The 14,984-nt window shown below is 37.6% G+C and overlaps 1 protein-coding gene across 1 annotated transcript; it reads right to left on the bottom strand.

The window, feature by feature from the left end:
* Positions 1 to 7,041: 7,041 nt before the first annotated feature.
* LOC122058892 (translation initiation factor IF-2-like) lies at positions 7,042 to 8,613 on the bottom strand. The gene has a single exon (XM_042621589.1). The coding sequence runs from the start codon at positions 8,341 to 8,343 to the stop codon at positions 7,228 to 7,230; it is 1,116 nt and encodes a 371-aa protein (XP_042477523.1). The 5' UTR covers positions 8,344 to 8,613; the 3' UTR covers positions 7,042 to 7,227.
* Between the last annotated feature and the right edge of the window lie 6,371 nt (positions 8,614 to 14,984).

The following is a 14,984-nucleotide window of genomic DNA, read 5'->3' as shown; positions in this document are numbered from 1 at the left end:
TTTATAGGTGCATTAACACATTAAAGGCCTAATTAGACCGATTAGAAGAAGCCCGATTAAAGCCCAAAACCTAACACAAGACTGACTAAGACGATTCATTCCTTAAATAGGCAGGTCATGTTGCTAGGGTACATACCCGACAAGCCCAGGTAGGCCCATTTGAGACCTGCCCGGCCCGACCAATTGACACCCCTACATTGAGGTATGTTTTTTAGGAAGTCAATGGAACTTGCTCTGCCTTCCACGAAAGAATAATACTGTAGGATAAGCTTTTCTTGACCATTCCAAAGAACTAAATATGAAAAATATTCTTATTGTAGTTGTTGTTTACACATACAAGCTTGGCTGATGACTATATGAAATTGCGTGGAAGTTGGTCTAAAAAGTTGATTTTTTTCCCTTAAAACATAAGACTATAAATTTACAATCAGATCAGCTCTATAGAACAAATGGAACACAAACTGAATTACCATTAAAGCAAGAGCTTATAAAGCAGTTAGGGCATCAAAGATGGTTTATACTATCGTTTTCTTGGGTCCAGGTGCTGGAATTCCAGTTTTTCTAATTGTGTTGAAAGACCAATCAAGGCAGTGAGGGCATCAAAGATGGTGGCATGGTTCTTATGATGGATACTGGCGCTGCTCCACCCACTGTTATTACCGTACAAGAAGAATGCACCATTAATGATGGTGGCTGTTCTGGTGGTGGTGGTGGTGGTTGTGGCGGCGTGGAGGTGGAGGTGGAGGTGGAGGTGGTGGTGGTGGTGGTGAAGGCTAGCTGAAATTATTAAATTTTGCTCCCATTTGAAATTTAAATGCTCTATCATGTGTACATGTTGTAGATGGGGGTATTTCCTTTACATAACTTCACAAATACAATTTTATTTTGAATAAAATTTGAGCTGTAATTAAGGTGTATATAATGCATTTTAATATTTATTTATTTTAGATTTCGTCTTTTTTTTTTTGGCTAAACATGAAATATAAGCTGGGGAATTAGGGATACCTATTCATAAAGTTTGGCCAATTTGACATGTCATATTTCAGATTATCGGATCAACCAGATAAATATTTCTAGTTAGACCAACTGAACATACTTTGTCCATTACAAAAATAGGGTGCAATGGCATTTTTTTTTTTTTTTTGTTTTTTTTTTTTTTTTGACCTATTCTATTGAGCTGTGTTGGTCAATGGTCAGCCTATTTGGCTCTAGTAGGGTCAATGGCCACCTACTCCTACACACATACTTACATACACCCGAATATGACAAGGTTCGATTCCAAGACCTCTTCCCCTGAGGGGGCTCTTTAAGCCGAAGCTATCATCAATAGGCCAAAACTATGTTCATTCAACGACGTTATCCCATATATATTACTAAGGGTATTAAATAGTCCGATTTCAATTTTTTTGCTTCAGGTGAAGGTACAATTTGTACACTACAAAAAAATAAATATGGCAGTGTCAAGTTCTCCAGACTTCTAATGACAATGGCATTAGGAGAAAAGACAACATTTCCCCGTTTTGATCCTGCAAATTGAGTCCCCTCCTATTGATTCAAGTTCTTGATTTTCTCCCTCTACCAGATGAATGAGGGTAACGTTGAGGGGTTTTTTTTTTTGGGGGGGGGGGGGGTGATTGCGAACTGTCTTCAAAGGGCAGTTAAAAGCCTATGCTACTTGAGAGTTGAGGTCCAGAGGAGACTATTGAAATCTCTTACAAACACATAACTAGGTCCAATAAGAGAAATAACTTATAATTTTAAGAGAAAAAGGGTAAATACAAGCTTAAGAAAATCTTCAATGGAAGAAGTTATTCCAAAGATCCAAATGAGTGTAAGTCAAAACCCAATTGGAAATAGAATGAGCAAAGATAGCTCAACCAACCTGAAAAGAGCAAAGATCAAATTGGCAGAGAAAAACATTTGTTTTTTTAAGAAACTGAGAGAAACCTTTCATCACAAATGATTGGAAATATAATATAGAAGGCTTAGTGAATGATTAACCTTCAAATTTGACATTTGATCTATCTATAAATTATCTATTCGTCCAAGAAGAAGAAGAATAACATCCTTATCTGTTTTAGGGTTTGTGTTTCTAGTGTTATCTATAAAAGAGAAAACCGCTACTGAAAATCTTATTGACAGTAAAAAAAGAATAACATCCTTATCTATTTTAGGGTTTGTGTTTCTAGTGCTATCTAGATAAGAGAAACAGCTACTAAAAATTTTATTGACAGTAAAAATTACTGCAGCAAGGCCATTGTAAATTGTCCCACAGCTATTAATTAATGGTGGTTTTTAGTATTGACCGTTTTATGCTTTTTTATTGGCAATAAAATATTACTGCCGCTAATTGCTGACATTAAGTGGCAGAAATAAATTCCCGTCATGCATTTTTCATGTTTGGTAGCAAAAAAAGAAAAAAAATATTGAATTTTAGAAGAGATATAAACGCATAAATAGTCATAATTACATTATGATTTTTGTTTTATTGTGTATTTCATCTTTTGTACTATTTTCTTTTCTTTTCTTGATTTCCAAACATTGTTTAAATGTATTATTTTTTACTGTCATTAAATGGTTTGTTATTATTATTATTATTATTATTATTATTATTATTATTATTATTATTATTATTATTATTATTATTATTATTATTATTATTATTATTATTATTATTATTATTATTATTATTATTATTATTATTATTGTTATTTTGATTTCATATATTTGATATTCAAATTGGAACATTTTGACCCAGGATCAGAAGCATAACATCAGACTATTCAGGTCAGCATTTAGAAAAAAAAAAAAAGAAAAGAAGGAAAAGAGACATATATAACCTTTGAAGGCCATTTCTTCTCTCATCCCTACCATGTTAAAATATCTTTCTTGTCTCAAGTATACTTCTCATTTCAAACTAGTCTCTCACATCGCCAAGGTTGCAATTCAACCACCCCAGCATTGACTACCGTCCTAGACTTTTGATGGAAATGGCATTGGAAGGAATGGCGACCTTCTTCCCCTCTGACCCTACAAACTATAAGTCTCCTCGTATTGACTTATGTTCTAGATTTTCTAGATGAATGAGAGTATTGTTTAGGGTTGATGTCTTATATTTTGTAGTTGGGATTGTGGACTGATAAAAGCCCATAAGAATTGAACCACAAAGGAAACTATTGAAATCTCTATTGATTATTACGAAAAACCTTGTAATTCACACATAAATATGTCCAACAAGAGAAACAAATTATTCTTCTAAGGGGAAAAAAAAAAAAAAGGTAAATACAATCTCTTAAGAAGATCTTCAAGGAAAGAAGTATTCTTAAGACCTAAATCATAGCCTATTTGGAAATAGCATGGGCACAAACATTGTCAACTCGACTAACATGAGTATAAGAGCAAAGATCAAAACTAGCCAAGAGAAGCCCTACATCCTAAATGATTGGAAATACAATAGAGAAAGCCTAGTGCATGATTCACATCCAAATTCGACATTTGACCTATCCATAAGGGTCCCTTTTTCATTCAATGTCATTATGCCATTACATCTTATCCACATGGAAAAAAATAGGCAGTTCATGAAAGAGGCCCTACGATGGATGTGTACAAATCCTTTACATGGTAAGACTAACAATTTCAACTAAAGACCAACTAGATGGTCACTAGCTCGTTGAAAACAACAACTTGGTAAGATGGTTGGTACCCTTACCTATAGGTTAGGTGGGTTTCAAGAGGTCATGGGATTGACCCTACAATCTTCACTGAGCACATTAGGTGCCTCCCCATGTAACTGGGGAGGTAGAATAAGAGTTTCTTATTTATTTTGGGGTTTGTGTTTATACTGCTATCTAGATGCCAAACTCAGGCCAATTCACTACACTCCTTGTAATCGAAAAGATCAGATGAAGACAATTCCCTATCAATCGATGGTCATAATCTCTTCGCAAAATGGATTGAAATTATCCTTGAATGTCCAAAGAAATCCATCCAACAACAATAAATGTGGTGAGGTGAAGAAAATGTTGGAAGAGAAGACGAGGTGGCAAGGGACCATCCCAATCCTTACTTTGTGGTAACCATGTTTCTTTCATCGTTTAGTTGTCCCAAATTCCTTCCTAAGCATTCTCTCCTCACAAAATTCTAAGGATAAATCTAGCACAGTAGCTAGTTCCTGCCACATGGTAGTGATTTTTTCATAGAATTGGTTATAAAATTGTTTTTTTTTTTTAAATTATTTTTTAATAAATTATATTGTATTATATTACTGTCTGATTAAGTTAAATTGGATGGAAAATCAACCCACAATCTTAATGCTAACGTGGGCCATATTTCCTCTTAATTTGAGTACCCTGTCAACTGAACTAGCTTCCTATGAATAACTATGAAGAACAAGAAGAGGAGCAAGAACAAGAATAAGAACGAGGGATGAGTGAAAGTGACATGAGCCAAGTCTTAAAGAGAGGTAACCTCAACCTATCACTTACACTGAACCCAGATGACCTATAAAGAAGGGAGGATTAAGTTGTGGATTTTCAAAGAAAGAGCCAATCAATTAGGAGGACTGGAGACAGGGTTTTAAGAATTGATATGGGATCAGCTATTATTTATATCGCGGTAGTCGATACCTAGTCAATACGGATCAATGTCACCATAGCTTTGCGGTAAAATAGAAACAAAAAAGGGGGCAAGTGTTTTCTTAGCCTACAGCTTACTCAGACACATGATTTATTTTTAAAAACAATGAAAAATTGCAATGTGTCTTGACGTACAATAAGTTTTTTCTTTTTTGTTTTTGTTTTTTATTTTCTTTATCAAGGAAAGAAAAGTACTATTAGGATAGAAAAGTCATCTTACAATAGCAAGTGGAGGACTGCCGATCATAGGATAACAATCGGTAGCCAACTTCCTTATCAAAGCCATAGTCGGGTGTCATTGAGGCTTTTATGCACAAAAGTGATGGAGCGGGATAAGTTAAATATTTTACAAAAAGTGGTGAAATAAAGCGGCCAGGCGCCCCTGGATGGTTGTGGAAGGAGGTGGATCAAGTTTCGGTTGGAGAACCAGACTTCGTTGATCGCCCAATGTCCTGATTCTGCCTGTAAGAAACCATGGAGGATTCCTTCCACTTCACATGCTTCTGGGTTATCAACGTCAGTATCACCTGACTCCATGAGCCTAAACTCACCTTTTGAGAGGATTTCGCAAGCCCAGCGCTGACCTGAGTGCAAAAGGTTGGAATAACTACTGCTAACTAGAACTATACAAGACAAAAAAGGGAGAGTAGGGCTTGTAGTCAGGCATGGTGGACCATCTGTAGGCATAAATGAAGGAGAGGTTAGTACCATAATATATAGATCAAGATCCGCAATCCAACGGTTAATATGAACCAAAATACTTGATGGGTTAAGGGAAACATGAGAAAGTAAAACCTCATTCCTATGTTTCCCTATAAAATATAATGTAATGGCTATTATCGGAAATACCCATTGGTGAAAAGACACTCATGCCCCGGTTCTACTTCCCCATGTGTGCGATAGAGTACATTAAGAGGTAGTAGGGGTAAAAGTTTGGCTCTAACAACCTAAATCCGCTTTGGCCCGCCCTAAACCCAAACAGGGTCTAGGCCAAGTTTTCTGACTCTGAGGGCTGTTTTAGGGTTGAAAAACCCTAACCCGAGTCAGGGTTGAGTCGGGCTCAAGTTGGGGCCTCAGCCCGGCCCAACCCGAACCAACCCAACCCGAAATCTAACCCTGGATTTTTATATTAGAATTAGGGCTCCTATTGTTCTATAATTTTTTAATGTATAATATGAATGGAAAAAACAGGTCAATCAAGGTTAATCCAACCATTTTAGAAGCTAGAGTCAACCCAAACCAGCCTAGCCCGACCCAACCCGGCCCTAACATTAGGACCGTGTTGGGTTGGTATGAACCCAGAGGGTTGGGCTTGAACATGAACCCGACAGGGTTGAGCATGGGTTGAATTTTGAGGACCTAGGGTTGGGTTAGGATTTTAAGAAACTTGGCCCTGTTTTACCCCTAAGAGGTAGTGTTCTTTCACCCAAAAATATATATTAGAATCTTAAGGGGCAAAATCATTCAATTTGATGACAAATTTAGAATTAGTAATAATATTGGTTTGAAACAAAACAATCACCAATCCGATACCATGCACTAAATTAAATATCTTGATCCTAGAAACCCTAACCAATAAGGGCTTAGCTAGTGCCTAACATATTATAACATGCAGTGTTTGCTTGAAGAGCAAGCGTTAAAAGGTCTCGACTCTTGTCATATTGGTGTGTGTGTGTGTGTATTTGGTGTGTTCCTCTCCTCTCTTTATCGTTCATCATTTTCCCTTTAGTGTGCATGATTAAAATCTCCTTAGCCAGTTCCTTTCAATCTTGATAAGACTTCAAGGGAGAGGGAGAGAGAGCCTATATCGTTGGTTCAACACCTTTTCCTTAATAAGAGAGAGGAGAGGAGACATGTGAGAGGAGGCCCCAAAGTCTTATCAAGATTGAAGCGTCGCTATTATCATATGCAAGTGCCTCCTATATAATTCCTCATCATTCCTAATAAGAAGGGTAATATGAGATGGGATGTGATGGAATATAGAATATTCCCACTAACCAAACACTAACAGAAATCACCACATTGAACATTCCTCCTCACATTCGCAGAATTGCAGTATCAATAAACCTATCCTCTCCTCTCCAAATTAGTCGCCGTTCGCAATTATATCCTCCCACTTGTGACTTCACTACTTCCTCTTCCTCTGCTTCCATGATTGTGATGTTGTAAGCTTGTAATTCTATATTAATTCTATATAGATCGTCAACGATTGTATGATGTAATCCTATCCTATCCAACATTCTAAAAAGGAAGTTCCCATTTTTGTGCATAAATTACTGCATAACGCTGAAATAATAGTCCTATCTCCTCCTCCAGTCCCATTAACACAAGTTCTTAATTTTCTTTTCTTAACTTAATGGTCCCATTGAAATTCTAATATGTCCCTACTAAGATGATGATGAACAGATTAAACAAAGCAACTAACTTTTTAACTACCTTGTTAATGTTTTGTTAATAATACATAAACAGAGGCACAGAGCCTTACTTTCTAAGCAAGCATCAGAAGCAATTTAGAGATTTTAATTTTTAATTACACACGTTATAACAAAAGTGAAAGCTTCAAATTACAATTAAATAAACCCCAATTACCTGTTTAGTACACTTTCTTCGAGAATATGGTTCTCAGGTTCAAGAGGTTACCCACACTATTACCAGCGGAGCCGCCGCTTCTCCCACTCCCACCACCACCACCACCGGTGCTCTGACCATTACTACTACTACTATTATTACCACCGGCGGTAGCAGCGGTATTGTTCGCGTAGCTTCTACAGCTCAAATGGGGGCGATACCCGATGCACATCGGAACATTCAAATTCAAAACCCTGGTCCTAGCTCCGCCTCCGCCTCCGCCTCCGCCTCCAACTCCAACTCCACCACAATTGTTCTTGTTCCGGCGAGTTTCTACGGCTTCTTTCTTCACACCCTTATCCGCATTCCGGACCATCATCGGCGTTCCAGTCCGGTCGGAGTTTTTTAGGCCGGAGCCACCGCGGCGGACTTGCCAAACAGGGCTACTCCTTCCCAAATGGACCCCACCTCTGCCGGGACTACTCGGCCATTTCCTGGACTTGGACTCACCAGCCGAGTTGCTGCGTGAACAGGGCGCGCTACTCACCTTCCTGGTTGCGGTGGCGGAGGCAATCTTAGGCCTATTGCCGCTGTTCCCGGCGGAGTGGCTCCGGGAGAAAGGCCATATATTGATGTTGAGCTCTGTCCCGATAACGCCGCCACCAGCACCACCCTTTCTCTCTTTCTTCTTCTCCTTCTCTTTATCCTTCTCTCTGTCTTCGGCTGCTGTAGAGGATGTTGTGGTGGTTGTTTTCTTCTCCCCTAACCTGAAAATGTCTCTCCATCGTTTTGAAGTAGACAACACCGTCGATGACTCAGTTAACGCGGCTGATGACTCCGGTCCAGGTCCGGGTTCAGGCTCAGTTTCAGGATTAGGAGTTTCTGAATCGGCTTTGTGTTCTTCTGGGTCCGGTGGTTCGGAATGGTGCGGGAGGAGTTGAAGAGGGAGGAGGACACCATCGACGATCAATTCGTCAGCAGAGAGGAGTTGGGGTTGTGGAAATGATGGGTTCCTGACCATCCAGAACTCAAATTCGGGAGAGTTTGAAGCGCTACTCCTCCTTCCACTGCTGCTTGGAGAGAGAACTTGAACAGTTGAGGAGGAAGAGGGGTTTTCTGGTTTGAATCTCGGTTTCTCCATGGAAAATGATGATGATGTAAAGAGAAAGAGATGAGTGGAAGAATTGTTATGTGGGGGTTGGAGGAGGTGAAATTTCTTTCTTTTCTCGGGAGTCAGCACATGGTTCCGTGCAGGTCACCCTACAGGTATTAAAGAAAGGAGAATTGAGTAGTTAAAGGTTAGAGAGAGAGAGAGAGATGAACTGAAGTTTTTTGGAACTTCCATTGATATTCTATTCTATCTAATCAGAGATTGAAACTGGGTTTATCTTTTAGGTTTACAACACAGAACAGATAAGAAACAATACGAGGGAGAAGAGGGGAAATACAAAATTTTCATGTTACTGGTCCACATCGTAGTATCGTACTGCACAAATTATATGCCGATCCGATCCGATCCGATACCTTTTTTTGTTGTGGACCCTACTTTAGATGAGCTCTTTTGGACGTCCAATAAATAGACGGCTGAACATTTTCTGTATTTGATCTGTCAGGTAATAATACTTCTCCACATGAAGAGCTGAATTGACTTCCATAACCGTTGGAAGATGGGGTTTCTGTGTCAAAATCATTCATTAATCAATTTCCCTTATTAAAAAAAAAAGAAAAAGATTTTCCTCATCACTTAAATTAGTGGACTTTCCCATACATTATTAATCCATGTGACACTGATTATTGGTTTTCGCCACGAAAAAAAAAAGAAAAGAAAAGATTATTGGTAAAGTTTTTCCTTCACCCACCCCTCTGGAAGTAGGATTCACCCATAAATCTAAGATTATTAATATTTTTTTATATAATTTTGTTTTGATTGCAGATTGTTATCTGATTATGTGGTCATTGCGCGAGTGTGGGAACCAATAAAAGGGTAGGGTAGTATTTTCATTACTTTTTTATTTTTTATTTTTCAACGGGGATAAGGTGAAGACTAGGAGCTTGAAACTATTACTGCTTGAGAGCTGGCCTCTACAACACCAAGCTCATTTCCTGAACTTCTCGAAACGGAGGCATGTAGGAGCAGGTCTCTACTGCACCAAGCTCCTTTCACATCTTCCGCTCCTTATATTAAAGGGTTTGAAATACACTTAACTATTCTTTTGTGATTAGTTTTAATCATTAATGATGAAATGAGAATCTCTTCACCAATGGTGATGTAATGTCATGATTGGACTTTGATTACTCTCACACCTCTATTATTTATGGTCCGAGGTATCTTCTATAGTCCAATAAGAGGGATGAAGAGATTCTCTCTTCACCATGGGAGGAGACAAACTGTATCCCTTCCTCTATCTACCAAACAGACAATTACATGTGGCATTTGTTGTGGTATGCAATTGGGCTAAAGGTTTTCAGACTAGGTCGATGATTAGTGGACAATAGTAGGTTAACAAATATTTGCTTCCAAAGGCCTAACTATGGCATTACAAGGCACATAGACCCCAATCATAATATGGAAGCTATGGTTGGACATGAATTCTTCAATTATGAGATTTACATGTGAGATGTGGAAGTCCACATGCTCCGGATATAATTAGTCAACTTTCGGTTCTGTTTCCTTTTAGAAACCGGTTATTACTTGATATAGAAGCTTCTACCAAAATAAAAGTTGGTTTTCTTTCCTTCAATTGATCTGACGGTTGTAATGAACCCATGGGGGTGGGTCCCATGGATGATGAATAGATGGAGTTAGTGGTTGAATGTGCAATACAAGTTATGTCTTATCATGTCATGTGAATGGTGGAGTCCATGGAGTTCATGGGGTCAGGAGTTTTGCTTACTTCTTACTTCTTACTTCTAACATCTGAATAGGTTTGGATATTAGAATCGGACCGATTCTTATACAAAAACTAGGGCTACTGATCTACACACCGATTTTGGGGCCGAATCAAAATCGATTGGGACTGATCCAGATCCCGATCCTTATATTTTTGGTAGAAGGAAACATATTCATTAAACCAATAGCTAAACTAATACTTGTCAAGATATATGATTCCTTCACTTACGGAATGAAATTAGGCTAAATTATTATACATATCACCGACATGGACAATTTTGTTCAACTTCCTTAGACAAAATGGAAATTACATTCTTGAAAATAATTGGACAAATGAATGATATCATCTACCACAGGTTGCACTGAGATAACCATTGTAACCAATGGATTTGTTACGTAAGGCCAAAGTTTTGTGCAGTCTGTCTCCACCATGATCCACTAAATTTTGTCCGATAATACTTCTAACATTCTAGCGTGCATTGCCGTAGTTTCATCTAAAAGAATACAAGAGAAAGATGTGGGTTCAAATTTTGCTAAGCAAATCTTTTTTTTTTTGGTAAAACAGCCAATCCACTATATGGTTGGATTGTTTTCCTTATTCATGTTCATATGTACTTTGTGATATGTTCATTCAACTAAAATAAATGATGGAAAAATATAAATACAAGTTATAAATAATGAATACATTTTATAAAATATTTTACGTTTAAACAAACGGAAAACCTAGTGCAAAGTATTATAGAAAAGCGATTTCTTTGCCAATCCTTTTGCCTACATAATATATGTTGAGTTTTTCTATTTGAAAACATCGAAGAAAAAGTGAGCTCTATAATTGGAAAATTTCATGGTCATATGGTGAGATAACAGCCTAAAAATTTTAAAGATGGATAAGCTTTTTTCACATTTATCCTCACCCACAATCCTTAAACACCCCCTTCAACAAGGGCCGGCCCCAACACTACCACCAAGGTTGAAGTGAAATTCAATCTCAAGACTTGGTTGTAATCAGCCAAGGTCCTTTATTCATGTATCAAGTTTGAGCTTAATTTGATTTCGGAGTGTAAAATTGAATTCTAATAAGAGTATTTATAATTGTTCAGGTTTTTTTTTTTTGGTGACTCACCAAACATCACCTACCTTAAAGCAGCTCGAGTTGGATTCTACTCAACTCAATTACCCAAAACTTGTATTGGCAAAGGCATTTGGGACAAGGGTAAGATTTTTGTGGGAATCACACACATGTATATTAGACTTAGATTTGCTTAACTAGATTGGTTTTAGATTCAAGTAAAATTATAATTACGCTAGAGTTTGGGTTTCTTAAACTGCCTATTTATTGTCTCTTTGGTGGAGAGAGCTATGTGCAAATTTCTTTTTGTTAATACAAAATTAGGGAGAAAGAACTCTGCTAATCTGGTAGGCAACACCATCACACGTGACCAATGGGAGGGAGTGTGGGAGCATCTTAAGCTCATGGAGTGGGGGTGACGTGATCTTATTGCGCTCGCTTGTGTCTGGACATAGACAACATCAGATTAGCAAGGTTCTTTCTATCATAAAATTATCTGGTTCTCTCAGATGGATATAAACATTGTGTTTACGCATTCATCCCAACATCTTCCGCCACACTCAACATAATATTATCATATATACATATCCTCTTAATTCCAAACAGATAGACATAATCAGGGTTTGGTATCTTAAAAAAATTGGGATTTTTGGTACCATTTATTTATATTTTTTCTTATCTATGTCTTCACTATCCTAATTTTTTTTTCAAGCCAACGGAAGGAAGAAGAGTTTCAAGATGGTTTCAGGATAACCATCTAACATGAGATTGGCAAAATTATTATAGCTAGCTGCCGTGTCCATCCGAAACATCTTTCCTTATAAGGAACTCAAAATTGGTTTATGATTTGGGTCAATTGGGAGTAGGGTTTTTTAGTATATTATATGGGAGAGTATTTGCTATCTGAGATTGTAGTAGCCTATAGTGGCAGGAAACGCCTAATGAATGGCCTTGGAAAAGAATCATTTTGGGGTGAGAGGAGAGAGATAGACATGAGAGATTATGCTTTCGAACAATTGTGTGGCCCTTGCATTAGTATACACGAGTATAATATGGATGAAATTTTAATTTCACACAAGACTCAGTGGCAATTTTTTATGTTCTGCTTCCGTTTCCCATAGCATGCATAGAAGAAGGAGAAAAGTCAAAGCTTAAGTTTCATTAATGTCCTTCTTTCCCCCCACCATCAGTCACCGGACTCAACACAACAGCGTTATTCACTTCTCTTATGATACCGACGTGATCCTACAGTGCTACAACAACCTTTTAGAGAATTTGAATTCATAAAGTAGAATAATTAATCAGACATTAAATCACCATTGGGTCCTGGTTTGACGGTTTGGCAATGCTTACCCGAAGAAGATTTTTAAGTGAACGGATCAAGTTCACGTACAAGAATGTTCTTATACGTCGATGGATTTATAATCTATTAAATGAAGAGAGAGAAAATTGATTCTAAATCTACGGACTAGGGTCGTTCTCGTACGTGAACCTGATCTGCACTCGATTTTAAGTAGATCAACTTATCTCAATATGCACTAGTGATGGACATATAGGGATCCGACCCCTCTCTTTAGTGCCCATCGCTCATGTTGGGCATTAGAAGTTATGAGCGACGACACATGGCGAGGCGATGATTCAATGGTTTGAGAAAGATGCAGAAAATGAGGTGCTGACAAAGATTCAGAAAATGTGGTACCAAGAACCAGTGGATCACCGACTTACCATGTGTCACTCGTCCAGATAACTATGGACAAGAACTAGGTGATAGACGCTAAAGTGAGGAGTCAAATCCTAACATATAGACCCCTAGTGGTCCTTTTTCGTGGGTCTTTATGTTGGCCCCTATGGCAGGTTGTCATGTATGGCCTCTCGGGCCTGAAATGGCTAGTGCCCAAAAGAGAAAAAAGAAAAAAAAAAAATTAAGCAATGGCAGCTGTTGGTGAACTGAGATGAATTACATACATTCCTTATCTTTATTCCTTTATTATGATTTTATGATCGGCGGAAGCGTGAGTTGGGCATTAGAAGTTAGGGGTGGAGGGGACAGATATCATTGTGAGATCTCTCTCTCTCTCTCTCTCTCTCTCTTGTGTTTGACATTACTTGTTAATTGCGTTTGTTTGGGGGCGAAATGATGATGAGAGGCATATGCAGTCGAATACAGCGTTACCATCTTTATTTAATTAATGGCACCGGGTCCTACACGCAGGAATGGAATAACGTAACCCCTCCTCCTTCTTCTTCTTCCTTCTCCTTCTCCTTCTCCTTCTCCATGTCCTTCTCATCATTGTTTAATTAAATTTCACATTTTTTACAATGAACGGTGAGATGCATCTGATGAATATAAGCCAGTTGAGACTTGAGAGTATTTGGGCACGTACTTGAAAGAACTTCTAACCACTTAATATCCTTTTTTTTTTGTTGACTAGGGTTTTTTATGAAACCCAAAATAGAAAATAAATGAAAAAATTCTCAAATAGTTGTGGACTGTGCCGTACGTAATATGTAAAATATCTACCTAACTAAACCTAGATGCTGAAAACGTCAAATCATCAATTAAAAAGGAAAAGAAAATATTCCAGGTTCAGGTTCATCCGTATTATTAAATTCCTTATAAACCAACCAGGCAACCTAGCTGGCTTACGCCTTACTCCAAAATAGAAACTACAAAAAAAATAAATAAATACAGAAGGAACTAGCGAATCTAGCTGGCATTTTCGGGTTCATGTTAGGGTTCAAGGTATTGGTTTTTCTATACAATAATTTGAATCCTCGTATATGATATTATATTAATACCACAGTGACCCATTGCTGTACTAATAAAGAAGAGTGATCAGATACAAATAGAAGGTGCTAAAAAAGAAAATTGTAAATCTATGATGATTATAAGAAAAGTAATAAGAAATGATATGCAAAAGCTACGGCTCAACTCCAGTATGATGGTAGATAGAGAGTTGTTTAGAAGAGAAAGATTAACGTAGTCCAAGCTTTTTAATGGATGTTTCAAAGATGCTGCTTTGACTTTTGTGCTTTATCTATATCCACTTCTGTTACTTCTTGTTTCTTTTTTACTTTTTATTTGTCTTTTCTTCTCTTATTATGTTTGCTTCTAGTGGATCCTTGTAATCAATTCCATATAGTTGGTATATCGTTATGAATCTTATTGTACTAGATCAATACGATTCATACCAACCATTTTATATTGATATCATTATAAAAGCCCTAATACCAATGCATAAAAACCTTATCAGGGTTATAGTTCGACAACAATGACCTATAATTAGTCATAAGACTATAGGAATTTCACCTGACGAAACTTTTAAATAAGGGTAATTAACAGTGTCACCCCCTAAAGAATGCTAATAGTATAAGAATACCCCTATTTAATACCAAATTGTGTTCAACCGAATCAAATTTGAAACTTTAATTATCTATTTACATCCAACTATTCAGTGATAGGACCACAGGGTGCATCTTAAGCTAGAGAGAGAGAGAGGAATGTGTGGAGTGAGAATCTCTGGACCCACCAAAATTAATATATACTATGCATCTAAGAATATAACTTCAAGACAAACGTCAATCTATCCGTCCCAGAGACAAAAAGAAGGCTATGGAAGGGAAGCAAATAAACAATCCATCCAACACAATCTCTCTCCTCAGAAAATTCGAGTGAAACAAACAAACAACATTAGTGAGTCATCCCTCCCTTCACATTAATTTATTTTTGTCTGATTCCTGTTTATGATTTTCATGTTTTGACTCTTGAACACGTCGGTCACTACTCACTCCGGCGATCGAGGACACCATCACTACTACCACC

Source organism: Macadamia integrifolia, chromosome 13 (assembly GCF_013358625.1).
Source record: "Macadamia integrifolia cultivar HAES 741 chromosome 13, SCU_Mint_v3, whole genome shotgun sequence".
NCBI classification, from domain to species: Eukaryota; Viridiplantae; Streptophyta; class Magnoliopsida; order Proteales; family Proteaceae; genus Macadamia; species Macadamia integrifolia.
Note: the sequence above shows the minus strand (reverse complement) of the source record. Positions and strands in the feature narration are given on the sequence as shown.